The following is a 19458-nucleotide window of genomic DNA, read 5'->3' as shown; positions in this document are numbered from 1 at the left end:
ACTGGGATGACTTTTGGACCTGACAGTCTATGAAGTCTAGTCTAACCTTTCCCTAGTAACTGTGAGGGATTTTATGGGAGTCTAGGACAGAGTTTATGCCCCTCCAGGCAGACAGATGGCTGACATACAGCTGGCAAGAAGAGATAAGTGATGGCTTTAAAAGCTGTGTGCAAGTCATCTTACTGAGGAGATGGCCCCGTCTTGATGATTCTCAATTAGGAAATCTGGGGTTGGTAGAAGCAGGGAGCTGCATCCTGTTCTGATGTTCCAGGCATCTACAGCTTCTCTGCTTGGCCACACAGCTCAGGACTGGGCTACAGAACCATGTCTCCAGCCTCACCCGCTTTCTTCTATATTGGTGAGTCCTGAGGATGACCTGGAAAGTGCTTAGAACATGTACAAAGAAATTAACAACATCTTGTCAGTGGTAAATTTCAGTGCAAGAATGGAGTCTATGAGGTTCCATTTGTTGGAAGGGAAAATAGAGATGTGATATGTTTGGTTTAATTGTTTTAACTTGCCTTGGCTTGGACAGGACACTTGAGCATGTGTTCCAGGGTGCTGGTTACACTTCCCCCTCTATACCAGGAACACCAAGACTTACTGCTTTCTTTCTCTATTTCTCTATTTCTCTCTCTCTTTCTTTCTTCTCTTCCTCTTTTTTCCTCTTTATTTGGAAAACATTTATTATTTATTTATTTGTTGTGTGTGAAATTAAAAGGAAAGGAACATGACTATTCCTAGGTATGGTGGAGAAAAAGGTTTATTATAGATATGTAGGAGAGCATACCCAGAGGCAGGGACGTCTGAGAGAGCCCAGAGAGGAAGTGACCCTGATCCATGTGGGGGGAGGGAAAGGTAGAGGGAAGAGGGGAACCAGGGGCAGCATCCAGGAAGCCCAAAGATATGAAGAGAGGGGTAGCCAAAATGTTCAGCACTCTGTTGATGGTTAAAATCCTGAACCTTTAGTCGGGCCATGGTGGTGCACGCCTTTAGTCCCAGCACTTGGGAGGCAGAGGCAGGTGGATTTCTGAGTTCGAGGCCAGCCTGGTCTACAGAGTGAGTTCCAGGACAGCCAGGGCTACAGAGAAACCCTGTCTCGAAAAACAAAACAAACAAACAAACAAAAAATCCTGAACCTTTGAAGTCTTAGTATAACAATAGCATAGTGAGAAAAAGAAACCTGAAGATTTTTTATTTTTCCATTTATTTGTTTATTTATTTACTTATTTATTCACTTTACATCCTGAATGCACTCCTATCTTCCAGTCTTCCCTCACAGGGGCTCCCTTTCCCTCTCCTCCCCTCCCCTTCACCTCTGAGAAGGGGAGGTCCCTCCTGGGGAATCAACCCACCATGGCACTGCAGGCCTAGATACATCTTCTCCCACTGAAGTCAGACAAGACAGCCGAGTTAGAGAATCAAGATCCACAGGCAGGCAACAGAGTCAGGCTAAGCCCCTGCTTCAGTTGTTGAGGGACCTGCAAGAAGACCAAGCTGCACATCTGCTACATATGTATGGAGAGTAAGTCCAGCCCATGCTTGTTCTTTGATTGGTGGTTCAGTCTCTGGGAGCCCCCAAGAGTCCAGGTTAGTTGACTCTGTTAGTCTTCTTGTGGAGTCCCTATCCCCTCCAGGTGCCTCAATCCTTTCCCTCAACTCTTTCACCAGACTTCCTGAGCTCCCTCCAATGTTTGGCTATGCATCTGTTTTAGTAGCTGCTGGGGAAAGCCTCTCAGTGGACAGTTATGCTAGGCTCTGGTCTGCAAGCATAACAGTACCATTAATAGTGTCAGGGATTGGTTCTTACCCATGGGGTGGATCTCAAGTTGGGCCGGTCATTGCTTGGCCATTTCTTCTATCTCTGCTCCATCTGTGTCTCTTCACTTCTTGTAAGCAGGACAAATTTTGGGTAGAAGGTTTTGTGGGTGGGTTGGTGTTCTTATCCCTCCACTGGCAGTCCTGCCTATCTACCAGAGGTGACCACTTCAGGGTCCATATCCCCCACTACCTGAAGATCACTTTTTCAACATCCAATTATTTGCCACGAGACAGAGGCAGTTGATTGCTAAGAGCAGTCCTTGAGAAGCAACTTCCTTTAAATAAAGGAATAGAAGAAAGTTACTTTAAAACCCGTTTTTGTGAATTTGTTTGCTTATTTATTTATTTACTTATTTATTTATTTATTTATTTAAGAGTCTGGTAGCCAGGCAAGCCTTTGTCTTTCTCAGCTGGAGGTCTAGAAGCTCTAGGTAAGTGAGGCCTGAGACCTGACTTACATTGTGAAGAGGGCTGAGAAGGCAGAAGAACTGATAAGGCCCCTGAAACCTTAAGACAAGAGCTGGGTTCAGTTAGTTAATGCTGTCAGAAATCTGAGAAAAATAAATTAGCTAGAAGTATAATCCATGGTCTAGTTAGAAGTATAAATTCAAGTGACAGAGACATCCCCATTACTCAAGATGATGGTCTCCATGGATTCATTGGGGGCAGTGGTCAGTGGTCAGTCTTTGGAGGCTCTATAGGGCATCATTTAATCTTTAGCTGTCACAAAAAGCAGGATAGGCCTTTGAGAATTTTCCTGTAGAGGAAAGTGGGAAAACAGACTGCTTTGATCAGGCAAAGTGTGGCAATCAACTCCAAAATGTTTACGCTTTGTATAGAGTCCTGGCAGCAATGTTACCACAACCCAGGTACCCAGGTGGAGTTACCTTGCTCCATTTTCTTCTTCTTCTTCTTCTTCTTCTTCTTCTTCTTCTTCTTCTTCTTCTTCTTCTTCTTCTTCTTCTTCTTCTTCTTCTTCTTCTTCTTCTTCTTCTTCTTCTTCTTCTTCTTCTTCTTCTTCTTCTTCTTCTTCTTCTTCTTCTCCTTCTCCTTCTCCTTCTCCTTCTCCTTCTCCTTCTCCTCCTCCTCCTCCTCCTCTTCTTCCTTCTCCTCCTCTCCTTCTCCCTTTCCCTCTCCCTTTCCTTCCCCTTCTTCCCCCTCCTCCTCCTCCCCCTCCTCTCTTTCTCCCTCTTCCTTTTCCTGTCCCTCTCCTTCTCCTCCTTCCCCTTCTTCCCCCTTCTTCCTCCTCTTTCTTCCTTCTCCTCTTCCTCTTTTGTGTTTTTTAGAGACAGTGTTTCTCTGTCCTGGAACTAGCTCTGTAAACAAGGCTTGCCTGGAACCACAGATATACACCTGCCTCTGTCTCCTAAGTGCTGGGATTAAAGGCATGCACCACTACTGCCCAGTCATATATCCTTTTTGGATACCTTAAGGGTTCTAAGAAGGGGGTGTTCTGTCTATTATGGAAAGCTTAAACATTTTAAATTCCATATTTAGCACCTCTCTGAAGAGTTTGAGGACCATTTGTTTATTAATTATACCTAATTTTAGGCTCTAGGCTTAGTTTTGAAAACATGTACAGGAGGCTAAATAAAGATGTCACTAAATGATCAGGTTATAAGTTAGTAGCTTTCGTATTTTAGAACCTTATTCCTGTTAAGTTTGACCCATAAGTTTGAGTTGAAGATTTAATTGAATTACCTTTACCTTCAAAATAGAATTATCACCAGTTTTATATGATGCAGTTTATCCAAATAGATAAAGTTTCACAAAGTGAACAAAGACCAAGGAGCTAGACAAATATGACTGTGAGCCTGAGTAGACCTTAGGAATCTGTAAATCTTAATTATCCAATGTCTTATTTATCAAACATATGTTGTTACTTATGTAAATATTATAGAAGCTAGTGCTGAGCAGTTAGCAAAAACATAAATGTTAAGACATCTTAAATAAGCTTTTGTTTATCTAAGTAGACCTTCATAACCTTAAATTTTATCATCTTACAAAGTTTCATACCTATTCAAAATATTTTAGAGACCTTTCATTGTTGCCTAAGTCTAAAAGGAGATACAGTGATTGCCTAAGGGCTCAGTAGGACTGAGAAATTTTGTAATTTTGTTGCTTTGTATCAGGTGGTCACCTTAATACAGTAAAGTCACATGACATGTACTCTTTTTTTATTAGATATTTTCTTTATTTACATGTCATATGATATCTCCTTTCCCAGTTTTCCCCCCGAAAAAACCTCAAAAACCAAAAACCAAAAAACAACAAGAACAAACCCCTGTTCTCTCCTCCCTCCCCATGCTCGCCACCTCACCCTCTCCTGCTTCCTGGCCCTGGCATTCTCCTACACTGGGGCATAGAACCTTCACAGGGCTAAGAGCCTCTCCTCCCATTGATGACCGACTTGCCCATCCTCTGCTATACATATGCTACAGGAGCCATCAGTCCCACCATGTGTACTCTTTGGTTGGAGTTTTAGTCCCTGGGAGCTCTGAGGGTGCTAGTTAGTTCATATTGTTGTTCATCCTAAGGGGCTCCAAACCCTTCAGCTCCTTGGGTCCTTTCTCTAGTTCCTTCATTGATGACCCTGTACTCAGTCCAATGGATGTCTGTGAGCCTCTACATCTGTATTAGTCGGGGACTGTCAGAGCCTCTCAGGAGATAGCTATATCAGGCTGGGTTGTCCTTCCTTCAGTCTCTGCTCCATAGTTAGTCTCTGCAACTCCTTCCATGGGTATTTTGTTCCCCTCTTTAAGAAGGAATGAAGTGTCCACATTTTGGTCTTCCTTCTTCTTGACTTTCTTGTGGTTTGTAGATTGTACTTTGTGTATTCCCATCTTCTGGGCTAATATCCACTTATTAGAGAGGACATGTACTCTTTAACCTTAGTAAAGATTTCAGCCAGTCATGTGGTTAGTTTTTAAAATATCTATTTTTAAAATATGCGTTGAATCCAAGTTACATATACAAGAGTCGAATCATACATATATATATGGTAAGCTTTCAGTAATATGTTTTAAGCCAAATTTTGCAACCGATTTTACAGATTTTTAAACCATACCCAATGAGGCTCCATAGCCTCAGTAATAGTGTCAGGCCTTGGGGCCTCCCTTGAGCTGGATCCCAGTTTGGGCCTGTCATTGGACATGCTTTTTCTCAGGCTTTTCTCCATTTCTATCCCTGTAATTCTTTCAAACAGGAACAATTATGGGTCAGAGATGTGACTATGGGATGGCAAGCCCATCCCTCATTTTATGCCCTGTCTTCCTGCAGGAGGTGGGCTCTATAAGTTTCTTCTCCCTACTGTCTGGCATTTCATCTAAGGTCCATCCCTTTGAGTCCTGAGAGTCTCTTACCTCCCAGGTCTCCCCAACCTCCTATTTCCTGAGGTTGCCTGTTTCCATTCTTTCTGCTGGCCTTCAGGGCTTCAGTCCTTTTCCCTCACCCAATACCAGATCAGGTTCCCCTCTCCCCTCCACTTCCCCCCATCCACTCTCACTCCCAGGACTCTTCTGCCCTCCCCACTTGTGATTGCTTTCTTCTCCTTCCCAAGTGTGACTGAGGCATTCTCACATAGGCACTTCAGCTTGCTGAGCTTTTTGAGTTCTGTGGGTCTTCTGTCCTTTTTTTTTTTTTTTTTTTTTTTTTTGCTAATATCCACTTATTAGTGAGTACATACCATGCAGGTCCTTTTGGGTCTGAGTTACCTCACTCAGGATGATATTTTCTAGTTCCATCCATTTGCCTGCAAAACTCAGCATATCCTTTTTTTTTTTTTCAAGACAGGGTTTCTCTGTATAGCTCTGGCTGTCCTGGAACTCACTCTGTAGACCAGGCTGGCCTCAAACTCAGAGATCCACCTGCCTCTGCCTTGTTCTTAATAGTTGAGTAGTATTCCATTGTGCAAATGAACTACATTCTCTGTATCCATTCTTCTGTCGTGGGGCATCTGGGTTGTTTCTAGCTTCTTGCTATCACAAATAATGCTGCTACGAACATAGTGGAACATGTGCCCCTGTGGCATGGTAGGGCATCTTTTGGGTATATTCCCAAGAGTAGTATTGCACAGCTGGAGAGATGACTCAGCTGTTAAAGGCTAGGCTCACAACCAAAAATATCTCTCTACATTTTAAAAACACTTATCTTTTTCCTTTTGTAGATGGGAGGAGGGACCTATCTATTTTTTTCATTGTCATAAAAGGCAAATGTATCTATAATGAGATATCATGTCTTGACGAATGTCTGCATATGGAATAGAAAGCTCAAGCTAATTAACATATGCATTGCATATATGCTAATTCTTAAAGTAATGAGAACATTAAAAAATTTGTAAGAATAAAATATTATGTGCTGTTATCTCTCAGCATTGTAAATACCTGTTGCAAAGTTCATGCTGGCATCCTGGATCTTCCCAACCTCTCCCTACCCTAATCTTCTCCAGCTCATGGTTTTCCCTTTCCCCAGCTTCTCACTCCTATATAACCCTGTCATATCAGCCATGTGTTCTCTTGGTGCTCTTTGTCCTTCTATCTCCTGCCCTTCCTCTTGGTCTTCCTCTTTTACTTCCCCCTCATCTCCTCTCATGACTCAGTTTAGTCAGCTGGCCATGCTTAGTTTCCTGCTCTCTCTCCCTGCTCTGTACCCCTCCTGATGCCTCTGGCTGTACTCTTCCTCATATCTACAAAAAAACCTCCCCCTAAACCATTAAAAGATGGATTTTCATTAAACACAAACCAACCAACCAACCAACCAACCAACCATCCATGCACACACAGACTATTGTAGTACCCACAAGACCTGACAAGTTCAAGCCAGAGGAAGTCCTACCCCTAATCAACAAGGTATTTGCAATTGATACGCACTGGCAAAGGGAAAAACCAATTTTCTCTAATGGAGTGTTACTGGGTATGTCACTCACACTGGAGGCCAAGCTCCATGCTTTTGAGTAGTTGGCCAATACAAGATAAACTCCCTTTTTTGGGGGACGAGGGCTTTTTGTTTTGATTTTTTTTGGTGTTTGTTTTGACTTTATGTTGGTTTTTTGTCTGGAAAGAAAAGGAAGAGAGAAAAAACATAAGGTTGTGTGGAAAGGGAGGCGAGGAGGATCTGGGAGGACTTGAGAAAGGGCAAACAGGGTCAAAGCATAGTGTATGAAAACTTATTTTAATAAAAAACAAATTCAAAACTTTATTGTAAAAAGTTACCACCCCCCAAAAAACCCCAACCCCTCAACACACTGAAATTAACCACACCCAAAGACTATACAACTCAATGAACTTCTATATAATCAGAACAGAAGCTGCGGATCTTCACTGACAAGTTATTTCTCTGCTGGTAAAATGAGCCAATTAAAGCTGCATATATATATATATATATATATATATATCACATGTATATATATATATGTATATATATATGCTGCTCTCATGTGGGCAAGTTCACTGTACCCAAGGAAGGAGCCCAGGGAAGTCTTCATGGGAAGGGAGACAGAGGGGAGAGGGAGGAGAAAAAGAGAAAGAGTGTGTGGAGAGAGAAGGAAATGGGGGAAGAAGAGGAAGAGGAGAAAGAAACCAAAATGTCCCAATTATATACCATAGAGCCTCTGGGGGATATGCCAAGTAGTAACTGAGGGATGCTGGGAAAACCTGGAGGCCAAGTCTACTTTGGTATGTAAAATATGCACCTCAGTCTCTTGTCCTGAGTTCTGAAGCCAAATATTCATATTGTATTTTTTTTTTTTCAAGACAGGGTTTCTCCGTGTAGCCCTGGCTGTCCTGGAACTCACTCTGTAGACCAGGGTGGCCTCGTACTCAGAAATCTGCCTACCTGGATGAAAGGCATACACACAGCTTTTATGTTTTAATATCTACCCTCCATGCTGTTAGAATCTATTTCCTTATTGATGACACTGAATTATTACTTAGTATTTGCTATGTTTCATCTGGGCTGCTCTTAGCTCCAATCGGCCATCCCACACAGCTTTGTTTTCTTTATTCCTATTCCAAGTTTGTACTCTCTCTTTCTCTCTCTCCCTCCCTCCTTCCCTCCCTCCCTCCCTCCCTCTCTCTCTCCCCCTCCCCCTCCCCCTGTCTTTCTCTCTCTCACCTGCATGTTCTTCTTTTCCCATGGTGGCTTCCTTCTTCTCCTTTCTCCTTTCTCTAATCCCGATAAAATTCAACCCCACCTATTTCTCTTCTCCGCAGTTATTGGCTGTTGGCATCTTTATTCACCAATCACAACTGGGCAGAGTCATTAAGTATCTTTAGGTGCAGACTCTTTTTTTTTTTTTTGATATTTTCTTTATTTACATGTAACTTTCTCCATTCCCGGTTTCCCCTCCAAAAAACAAACAAACAAACAAAAACAAACCCCTGTTGCCTCCCACCTCCCCATGCCTGTCACCCCGCCCTCTCCTACTTTCTGGCCCTGGCATTCCACTACACTGGGGCACAGAACCTTCACAAGGCCGAGGCCCTCTCCTCCTATTGCTGATCGAACCTGCAATCCTCTACTATACACATGCTAGGTGCAGACTCTTTTTTTTGGGAAAAACAGCTGTGGGGCCCCAAATTAGCATTAAAATACAAGTAGTAGTAGGCTAACCCACTACATGTATGTGCATATGTAGGTCTTGAAATCAGAAAGAGGGTCATGAGAGAGTAGAAAGAGATCTTAAGGGGTATAGCAAATAGAAAGAACAATGGGATTTACACATTAAGAAATTGAGAGGGAGCAGAACTGAAGGAAGAGATCAGCTAAAGAAGAAATAGGGTAGGAGACTGTGGGAGAGTAATGAATGGGGACACAGTATAAAGACATATGTATGAAGATGCCAAGCTGAAACCCATTATTCTGTATGCTAGCCTAAAAAGTTAAAAATTATGTGACATTTAGTACATTGATAATGTGGTACAGACAGTACTTCAGTCTGCTTTCATGACATGGTTTCCACCCCCAGAGAAACTGCACTTGTTAAACGGTCCTATCTCCACACTGTCCCACCCTTAGCACCCCATGTAAGCACTGGGCTGCGTACTGCTTCTTTGGCTTTGCCTTTTCTGGACATTTCATGCAAGTGACATGGCACAATAGTCCTTCAACTTTAAAAAAAAAGAAGAAGAAAAAGAAAGAAAAAAAGAAAAAAAAAGAAATCTTTGAGAATTTTGTGGAATGTGTTTAGATTACATATACCTTTGCCCCAAATCCTTTCCTTTCCCCTATTCACTCAACTTTGTGTTCTTTAAAAAACTTTTTTAAAGCTATCAAGTACAGTTTGTACAGCCCATATACTTTTGGGTATGTGACCTTCCACTGGGTTATGGTCAACTTTCAGGGGGCATACCCTTAAAGAAAATGGACTCTTGGTTCATCCAACAGTGGATGGAAACAGATGGAGAGACACACAGTCAAACATCAGACAGAATTCAGGGAGTTGTGTGGAAGAGTAGGGGATAATATTGAGTGAGCTGGAGGGGCCAGGGACACCACAAGAAGATCTACAGAGTTAACTAACCTGGGCCCATGGGGGCTCACAGAGACTGAACCACCAACCAAAATGCATACAGGGGCTGGACCTAGGTCCCCTACACATTTGTAGTACTTGTGCAGCTTGGTCTTCATGTAGGTCCCCTAAAAATTGGAGCAGGGGCTGTCTCCATTTTGGTTGCCTCCCACTGTATCCCCTTCTCCTAGCTGAACTGATTGGTTGGGCCTCAGTAGGAGATATGCTTAGTCCTGATGCAGCTCGATGTGCCAGGGCGAAGTGGTACCCAAGGGGGGGGCTTCTCTTTCTCTGAGGAGAAGGGGAGGGGATAATGGGTGGAACGGATCTGTAAGGGTGGGGCTGAGAGAAGAGGAGGGAGGGTGTGTGCTTGGGACGTAAAGTGAATAAATAAATAAATAAATTAATGAAAAAAAGGTTCCTCTCTTCCAGTAGCTTGCAAATGCCAAGAGAACTAACTTACTGGTACAGCTTCATGCTCACTATTCCCCTCCTGGATGGTATTTAGTTTTGAGGCATGGCCTTTTCCAATTGAATCTGTGCAACAGTGTCTTTTGAAATAGTAAGATAATTATGATCTAGGAACATAGGTCTGTGGAGTTACTTGACTAGTGGTTGATGAAGCCCTGCATTCCATTCCTGGCACAATGTAAAATCAAGTGTGGTGGTGTATGGCTGTAGTCCCAGCACTCGTGGGATGGAGGCAGTGTGATCAGAAGCTCAAGTTCATCTCTTGTCACAGAGCAGGTTTGAGGCCAGCCTGGGTTGCATAAATTAATTAAAATGGAAGATAATTGTGATACAGGCTAATGCATGTGTGAAGATGTTCATTTAAGGGAGTCTCTAGCCTCTGGTTCCTTTCCTCAGGGCTGTGTATACTGCAAGTGATCCAAACACAAAGTGGTGAGTACATCTCCCTAGCACCCCAAGCCTCCCCAGCATTCAGCTATTGAGAGGTTGGAGGGCAGGCTCAAAAGGGACCTGTTTACATTGACACTAACCTATAGCCTGTGATTCCCATTCCAAGGCCCACTCCCCAAGCCTTCTCTCCAGGCTCAGCCCAGTTCCTTGGTGCCCCTGGGTCAGCCAGTCACTCTGAGGTGCCAGGGGCCTCCAGATGTAGATTTATATCGCCTGGAGAAACTGAAGCCAGAGAAGTATGAAGATCAAGACTTTCTTGTCATTCCAACCATGGAAACAAATAACGCTGGACTCTACCGCTGCTCTTATCAGAATGGGAGTCGCTGGTCTCTCCCAAGTGACCAGCTTGAGCTAATTGCTACAGGTAACTGGACAGGGGAGGGACAGAGTACTGTTGATCTTGTGGCTTCAGGGCTGTCTGGGCTTCAGTTCTGTCTGGACTTGAGGAGTATGAAAGTGGGTGCATGGTGGGTGATAGACAGTAACTCCTAACCCCCGGGTGCTGGAGTTAGAATGAGACAAATGAATCGTTGGTCTTGCTTACTGAGTTTAGGGGTTGGTGTCTTCAAAAAGTCATTAATCAAGGCAAATGACATTTTACTGCAGTACAAAAAACTTAAAAATTTATTTTTGGAGAATTTCATGCCTGCAAACACTGAAATATGATCCTAAATTTGCCTATTTCCTACATCCCACTCCCCAGCCATCCCTTTTAATACATCCCCTTCTCAACTTCATGACATTTAAAGATATCTCACTGTGACTAGTTAGTGTTGCCAATCTGTGCACAGGTGTGGGGGGCCATCACAGAAAAAGATTCTCTTTCCTTCAACAGCTATTAGCTGCCAGCAGTGCCTCAGAGAGGTCCTCCTATCTCCAGTATGAAACTGGATTGATCTTGTATAGGTAGTCATAGCTTCTGTGAGGTCGTTTTTGCAGTGCCTGTGTCATGCACTGAGGATGTGATTTTGTATATCTTCTCCATGCTTTGAAGCTTTTTCTGCTTTCTCTTCTTCTTCAATGTTTCTTGAGCCTTAGAAGGCATTTGCTCAAATGTCCTATTTAGTCATGAGCTTGACCTTTGTATATTCTTTTTTTTAAATTAATCATTTCATTTGTTTACATTTCAATAATATCCAACTTCCAGGTTACCCCTCCACAAGCCCCCATCCTACAACCTCCTCCTCCTCCCTCTCCTCCCTCCCCTTTACCTCTATAAAGGTGCTCCCACACCTACCCATACTCTCCTGCCTCACTCCTCCAGTATCTCCTTAAGCTGGGGCATCAAACCCGCACAGGACAAAGGGCCTTCCTGCTCACTGATGTCAGACAAGGCCATCCTATGCTACCTACATATCTAGAGCCATGGATCCCTCCCTGTGTACTCCTTGGTTGGTGGTCTAGTCCCAGGGAGCACTGGGTGATCTGGGCAGCTGATGTTGTTCTTCCTATGGGGTTGCAATCCCCCTCCACTTCTCTAGTCCTTCTGATAACTCCTCCACTAGGGTCCCTGAGCTCAGTCTTATTGTTGGCTCCAAGCATCCACATCTGCATTGGTCAGTTGCTGGCTGAACCTCCCGTGAGTTGTCCAGTGGTGAGAGTGGGGTCTTGAAGTCTCCCACTATTTGTTTTTTTTTTCTTGAGACAGGGTTTCTCTGTGTAGCCCTGGCTGTCCTGGAACTCACTCTGTAGACCAGGCTGGCCTTGAACTCAGAAATCTGCCTGCCTCTGCCTCCCAAGTGCTGGGATTAAAGGGATGCGCCACCACGCCCGGCTTCAATGTGTGTTTTGAGCTTCCATAATATTTCTTTAGCAATGTGGTTGGCTTTGCATTTGGGGAATAGATGTTCAGAACTGAGAGCTCATCTTGGTGGATTTTTCCTTTGATGAGTATGTAGTATTCTTTCTTATCTTTCCTTGATAACTTTTCGTTGAAAGTCAATTTTATTGGATATTAGATTGGCTACTCCAGCCTGTTTCTTGGAACCATTTGTTTGGAAAAATTTTTCCAGCATTTCACTTTGAGGTAGTGTCTGTTAGGGGCTTTGTTACTGAGGTGTATTTAATGTATGCAGCAAAATGCTGGGTCCTGTTTACATATCCAATCTATTATTTTATGTCTTTTTTATTGGGGAATTGAGTCCATTGATTTTGAGAGATATTAAGGAAAATTGATTGTTGCTTCCTGTTATTTTGTTGTTAGAGGTAAAATTATGTTTGTGTGTTTCTCTTCATTTTTATTTGTTTTGAAAATATCAGTTTCTTGCTGTTTCTTGGGTATCACTTCCTTCCTTGTGTTGGACTTTTCTTTCTATTATCTTCTTATTTTTTTTAAAGATTTATTTATTTATTGTATATAAGTACACTGTAGCTGTCTTCAGACACTCCAGAAGAGGGCGTCAGATCTCATTATGGATGGTTGTGAGCCACCATGTGGTTGCTGTGATTTGAACTCAGGACCTTCGGAAGAGCAGTCAGTGCTCTTAACTGCTGAGCCATCTCTCCAGCCCCTCTATTATCTTCTGTAGGGATGAATTAGAGGAAAGATATTGTTTAAATTTAATTTGTCTTGGAATATCTTGATTTCTCCATCTATGTTAATTTAGAGTTTTGCTGGTTATATTAGCCTGGGCTGGCATGTTTGTGCTTTTAGGGTCTGTATGACATCTGCCCAGGATCTTCTAGCTTTCATAGTCTCAGGCAAGAGGTCTGGTGTAATATTGATAGGCCTGCCTTTATGTTACTTGACCTTTTCCCCTTACTGCTTACAATATTCTTTCTTCGTTCTATGCATTTGGTGTTTTGATTATTATGTGATGGGAGGAATTTCTTTTTTGGTCCCATCTGTTTGGAGTTCTATAGGCTTCTTGTATGTTCATGGGCATCTCTTTCTTTAGCTTAGGGTTGTTTTCTTCTATTATTTTGTGGAAGATGTTTCCTGGCCCTTTGAGTTGGGAATCTTCACTTTCTTCCATGCCTATTATTCTCAGCTTTGGTCTTTTCATTGTGTCCTGGGTTTCTTGAACATTTTGAGTTAGGGGCTTTTTGGTTTTTGTATTTTCCTTGACTGTTGTCTCCGTGTCTCCTATGGTGTCTTCTTTACCTGTTATTTTCTCTTCTATCTCTTGTATTCTGTTGGTGATGCTTGCATCTGTGACTCCTCTTTTTCCTAGGTTTTCCATCCCCAGGGCTGTCTCTCTTTGTGTATTCTTTAATGTTTTTATTTCCATTTTTAGATCCTGGATAATTTTTTTCAATTCTCTCACCTGTTTATTTGTGTTTTCTTGCAACTCTTTAAGGGATTTATGTGTTTTCTCTTTAAGGGCTTCTACTTGTTTACCTCTATTTTCCTGTATTTCTTTAAGGGATTTATTTATATCTTTCATAAATTCCTCTATTATCTTCATTAGATGAGAATTTAGATCTGAATCTTGCTTTATAGGTGTGTTGGCATATCCAGGGCTTTCTGTGGTGAGAGAACTGGGTTCTGATGTTGCAAAGTAGTATTGGTTTCTTTTGCTTATGCTCTCGTTCTTGCCTCTTGTCATCTGGTTATCGCTGGTGTTAACTGTTCTCACTGTCTCTGACTGGAGGCTGTCCCTCCAGCGATCTGTGATCCTATGATCCTGGATGTGTCAGAACCTCTGGGGTGTTAAGCTGCAATTGGCTTGAGGGCTGACTGTGTTTGGATCCAGAGCAGAGGCTCTGCTCCCAGCCCAGGTCCAAACCAGAAGGCGACCTTTGTATATTTTAAGAGTCTTAAGCAAGCGCAGAAGAACTTCATCTCCCCAGCCTGTTTCCTGTCTTTAATAGAGTTTTCTTTCTTCCCAGGTGTTTACTCTAAGCCCTCACTCTCAGCTCATCCCAGCTCAGCAGTCCCTCCAGGCAGGGACGTGACTCTAAAGTGCCAAAGCCAATATGGTTTTGATGAATTTGTTCTATACAAAGAGGGGGATGCCGGGCCTTATAAGAGTCCTGAGAAATGGTACCGGGCCAATTTCCCCATCATCACGGTGACTGCTGCTCACAGTGGGACATACCGCTGTTACAGCTTTTCCAGCTCATCTCCACACCTGTGGTCAGCCCCGAGTGACCCTCTAGTGCTTGTGGTTACTGGTAAGTAGGTTCAGATTCAAGGTTTTTTCCTTTGGCATATGCGGAAATTTCAGGGGAGTCAGAGGTGTGGGCAAGGAGATCCTCGGACTCCAATCATCTTTGGAGGTGTATGAGCATCCTATAGCTGCTGTTACAAATCACAGACTCTTTTTGGCTCACAATTTTACTACCTTAACACAAATTTATTACCTTAACATTGTGAAAGTCTCAAGTCTGTAAAATTACTATAGTTCCAATCACAAAACTAAGGTATAAAACTGACCAAAGGAATGTAAAAAGAAAACAAGCATTTTTATCCTCTCAAATGATTAAGTACTAATAAACATGAAAAAGTGTTCCATATCACTAGCACCATAGAAATGTAGGCTAAAAGGATTTATCATCCCAGACAGAATGATGATCATCAAGAAAACAAATTACCAGGGCTGGCAAGATGGCTCAGCGGGTAAGAGCACTGACTGCTCTTCTGAAGGTCCTGAGTTTGGATTCCAGCAACCACATGGTGGCTCACAACCACTTGTAATGAGATCTGATGCCCTCCTTCTGGTGTGTCTGAAGACAGCTACAGTGAATTACGCAGGAGCGAGCAGGGCTGGAGTGAGCAGGGCCAGAGTGAGCAGGCCAGCAGAGGTCCTGAGTTCAGTTCCCAGCAGCCACACACATGATGGCTCACAGCCATCTGTACAGCTACAATGTACTCATACACATAAAATAAATAAAAATAAATCTTAAAAAAAAAAAGAGCAGCCCTAGTGCTGGAGAGACTGAATCTCTGGAGGCTTTGGCTAGATCAGTCTAAAAGAGATGTTACAAAGAACAAAAACAAAAACAAGAAACAAACAAAAAACCCCAAAACAAACAAAACAAAACAAAACAAACAAACAAATTACCAATGCTAGTGAGAAAGTGGACAAAAATGAGTTATTATTCATGGCCTCTGGGAATACAAAATAGTTCAAACACTATGGAAACCAATATAGATTTTATTTAGAAAACTAAAAATGTATAACTCACACATGCATATATATCACAGAGACATACATCACCGTTTATTGTAACACTGTTCACAACAGCTAAGTTATGGAGCCAACCTATTTGTCCATCAGTAGAGGGATGGAAAATGAAAAGTAAATGTAGTTCTTAACCAGAGGGAACTTTTTTGGCCATAAAAATGAATACAATTGTGGATATGTAGGACTGGATCTAACTGGAGGTAAATACATTAAATAAATTAAGTCAGTCTCAGAAAGACAAATATCATGTTTTCTTTCATTTGTGTACATTTCTTTCATATGTATTTTATACATATAATACATATACTACATACAATCATATATTTACACACAACAAGAAAGTTGAAAGAAAACTATCTAGGGCAGTAGTTCTGTACTCATGGATCAATAACCCTTTGATTAGAGGTCACCATTGAAAAACATACATTTGCATTATAATTCATAACCACAGCAAAATTGTAATTATGAAGTAGCAACAAAATAAATTTATGGTTGGAGGTTACCTCACCATGAGGAACTGTCTTAAAGGGTCACAGCATTGGGAAGGTTGAGAACCACTGCTCTAAGGCATGCAATGGGACTAATGGGAGGGAGGCAGAGTAGGGAGAATCTGTCCAAAGTACTTCATAAACATATATGTATGCATGTATACACATATACATATATGTATACACACACAAAATGCCTAACATAATTCAGTATAATAAAATAAAGAAACAATTAAGGAAGGACAACAAAGATCTGTGGTATATAAAAAAAATTAAATAAAAGAAAGTGCATAGCTGAGATTTTACTAGCAGAATGTCTTTTGTTTCTAATTTCTTTGAAAAACTTTTGGCCTATCAGCTTTTATTTTACCTGGATCAGCAGTTCATTCTTCAGTAACAAAGTCCTAAGAGAGAGGACCAGGGGGTCAGAGGATAAAGAGGATCGAAGATAGGGAAGATAAGGAACTTTGGGATTGAGAGGTCCTGCAATGCTATGACTTTTGTCATCAAGCTTATTAAGAAGTACATACAGCCAGGGAGTGGTGGCGCATGCCTATAATCCCAGTACTTGGGAGGCAGAGGCAGGCAGATTTCTGAGTTTGAGGCCAGCCTGGTCTACCGTGTGAGTTCCAGGACAACCAGGGCCACACAGAGAAACCCTGTCTTGAAAAACCAAAAAGGAAAAAAAAAGTACATACAATATCTTATGTACTATTTTCAGGGAAGAAATGGCATAAAGTCAACAGAATTTATTATACAATAGGATGAAGTCAGTAAGAGGATCAAGCAATGTTGTGCAAGGGGAACAGAGTTATCATCAAGACCAATACAGAGCAGCCTTGTGACTGGAATCTCTAGTTTCTCCAGAGCAAAAATTTAAGTTCCAGGGAACTGAAACCTTGACTCCCCCAAGGCCCTGGCCCCAGTCTTGAGCAAGGATAAAGAACTAAGCTCCTTTGGTCCTTTCATCAGGGCTTCTGAGAAAGCCTTGGATCCATCCAGCTCTCTACAGTCTGCCATTGTGTAAAGTTACCTGAGAAACAACTTAAAGGAGGAAGGATTTATCTGGTTTATACTTTCAGAGGATTCCATTGATGGTAGTCTGCTTCTGTCTTCCTGGGTTAGAGGTAAGGCAGAAGAACTTCAGGGCAGAAAGATGTCATAGAGTAAGGTCACTGAACTCATGGTAGCTAGGAAGGCGGTCACTGAACTCATGGTAGCTAGGAAGGCGGTCACTGAACTCATGGTAGCTAGGAAGGCGGTCACTGAACTCATGGTAGCTAGGAAGGCGGATGATCATAGGAAGGGACTAAGTCAACATATGCTCATGACTGACTTCCCCAACGATGCTGCACCCTTTACAGCTTCCCTTACCACCCAATAGTATAGTCAAAATTTGAATCCATCAATAGGTTAATCCATTGATCATGCCCTTTTTGATGTTTCTGGAAATGCTCTCATAGACACAGCTAGAGATATGCATTTCTATGTTCTTAGGCATTTATCAATCCAAACAAGTCAATATCAAGCCAAGAACTATCACTTATTGTAAAACTATAACTATAATAGTATAGGTATTTGCAAAGTAAGATCTGAAGGGTTTTCTTCTTTGATCCTCTAAACTTCAATTAATTCTTAGATTTTGTGCCTTAACAGTTTTACTATCTATGACTCCTTAGAAATAGCAGTCTGAACAAAAACAATTAGTTCACTAAGAAAAAGGAATATAAACATATTAAAGATTGTGAGGCAGGTGACCAGGATGCCTGCTGTGATATGACATATCTTCTTGATATGACAGGGAAGCTGTGACCATGACATCTCAATGATATGGTTGCCTAAACAAGACCTGAATAATGACAACTCCACTTGACATTGCCAACTTGTTGAAATCTCACAAGGCCCCAGCTCTCGATGAAGAGCTATAGGTAATCAGTGGCTGCTGAGAGAGGGAGAATTAGTCTTCCACAGGAGTCTTCTCCTGATAGATTATTCAATCTCAGATGGAAAGCCCTAAACACATGTACATCTGAGAAAAATTAAATGGAATCAGCTTATATTTTTTCAGCATAACAATAATGAAGAAATCATGAATTTGAGGTGGAGTAGGGGAACATGGGGTGAATTGGAGAGGGGAAAGTATGGGTTAGAAATGATGTAGGTACAGTACCTATATATGAAATTCTCAAAAGATTAAATGAAAAATACATGAATATACAACACAGCAACAATTATTTTGGGCTCATGATTTGCTGGGTTGGTTCCTTTTGCTTTTGTCTTCACAGTATTTTATTTTCTGTATTTTAAAAATTTTATTTTTAAAACCAAGGTCTTATGTATCTCTGGCTGGTTTGAATTTATTATGTTTAAACTGAGGAGAATAACCTTGAACTTCTGGTTCCTGGGGCTAGAGGCTTGAGCTACTATGTGGTTTATGTGGCAGGGATGGAGCCTAGGGCTTTGTGCATACTAAGCAAGCAATATCCCAGCTGAGTTACATCTTCAATCTACTTTCTGACTTGTCAATTTTAATTTTCCTGTAGAATAGAAACTAGAAAACATTATTTAAAAACTGAAAGTCTAAAGTGTTATGGATTATAAGAATGATTGGGAATAATGAATGAAATTTATCTCAGTGGTAGGGCACATGTTCAGCATGCACAAGGCACCCAGGTTCAATTTCAAGTAACAAAAAAAAATGAGTGAATGAATAAATTTTATTTACTTTATAAATAATAAATAAAATATAATTATATAATATAATAGATATAATTATGTATGTTATTATATAATAAATAATAAAAAGGACTATCATATACTTTTCTACTACAAAACTCAGAATACCGTATACTGTTTTAAGCCTTTATATCACCTCCAATTGCACACTTCCTCATATCTGTGATTCCTGACGCATTTCCAAAACTTTTCTCATCTCCACATCTAATTCCTGGGGACAAGCACTATGAAAGTGACAAATGACAAGTGAAGGTATTGGAGACAAGAGTCCAGGGAAGACAAAGTTAGGAAAGCAGTTGTAGAGTGTCTCCGGGAGTATTTCCAGCCACTCAGCAGTGGAAACTAATTCATATTTACTTGCTTTGTGAGAAAATCATGTCACAGAAATGTTTCATTATTTTCTTAGAACCCATAGCTAACCCATAGAGTACTAACTTTTCTCCTTTTCTGATTTCTCAGGACCCTCTGCCACTCCCAGCCAGGTACCCACAGAGGTACCATCTCCCATGACAGGTGAGTTTAGTAGATTCTGGGGAATGAAGTTCTACTACAAATGTGCCTGAAAATATAGTCCCTATCCTCAAGCAGTATACAGACAGGCTTAATGGGTTCAAGAAACATTTTGGTAAATAAGAATCGAAAGTTTCATGTGAAGACATTATACTTAGGAGGGAAGGAGGCTCCTAAAGTACAAAGTAATAACTGGTTCTTTCATGACACTTGTTCAAAACTGAGATACAATTCATATACCATGTCTCTACCATGACGGTTGTAACACACAAACACAAGCCAACCAACCAACCAACCAACCAACCAACCAACCAACCAACCAACCAATCAACCAACCAACCAATCA

At 41.5% G+C, this 19458-nt stretch overlaps 1 protein-coding gene across 1 annotated transcript in view; it reads left to right on the top strand.

Annotated features, from left to right (window-relative positions):
• Positions 1-200: 200 nt before the first annotated feature.
• Gp6 (glycoprotein VI platelet) overlaps positions 201-19458 on the top strand; it is a 24804-nt gene continuing 5546 nt past the window's right edge. The window contains 5 exon segments of the mRNA XM_031385096.1: positions 201-358; positions 10196-10231; positions 10356-10613; positions 14081-14365; positions 19062-19115. Of these exon segments, the coding sequence (XP_031240956.1) occupies positions 325-358; positions 10196-10231; positions 10356-10613; positions 14081-14365; positions 19062-19115 (667 nt within the window). The 5' untranslated portion in view covers positions 201-324.

This window comes from Mastomys coucha, unplaced genomic scaffold, assembly GCF_008632895.1.
Source record: "Mastomys coucha isolate ucsf_1 unplaced genomic scaffold, UCSF_Mcou_1 pScaffold21, whole genome shotgun sequence".
Taxonomy (NCBI): domain Eukaryota; kingdom Metazoa; phylum Chordata; class Mammalia; order Rodentia; family Muridae; genus Mastomys; species Mastomys coucha.
This window is presented reverse-complemented; position numbering and strand designations above follow the sequence as displayed.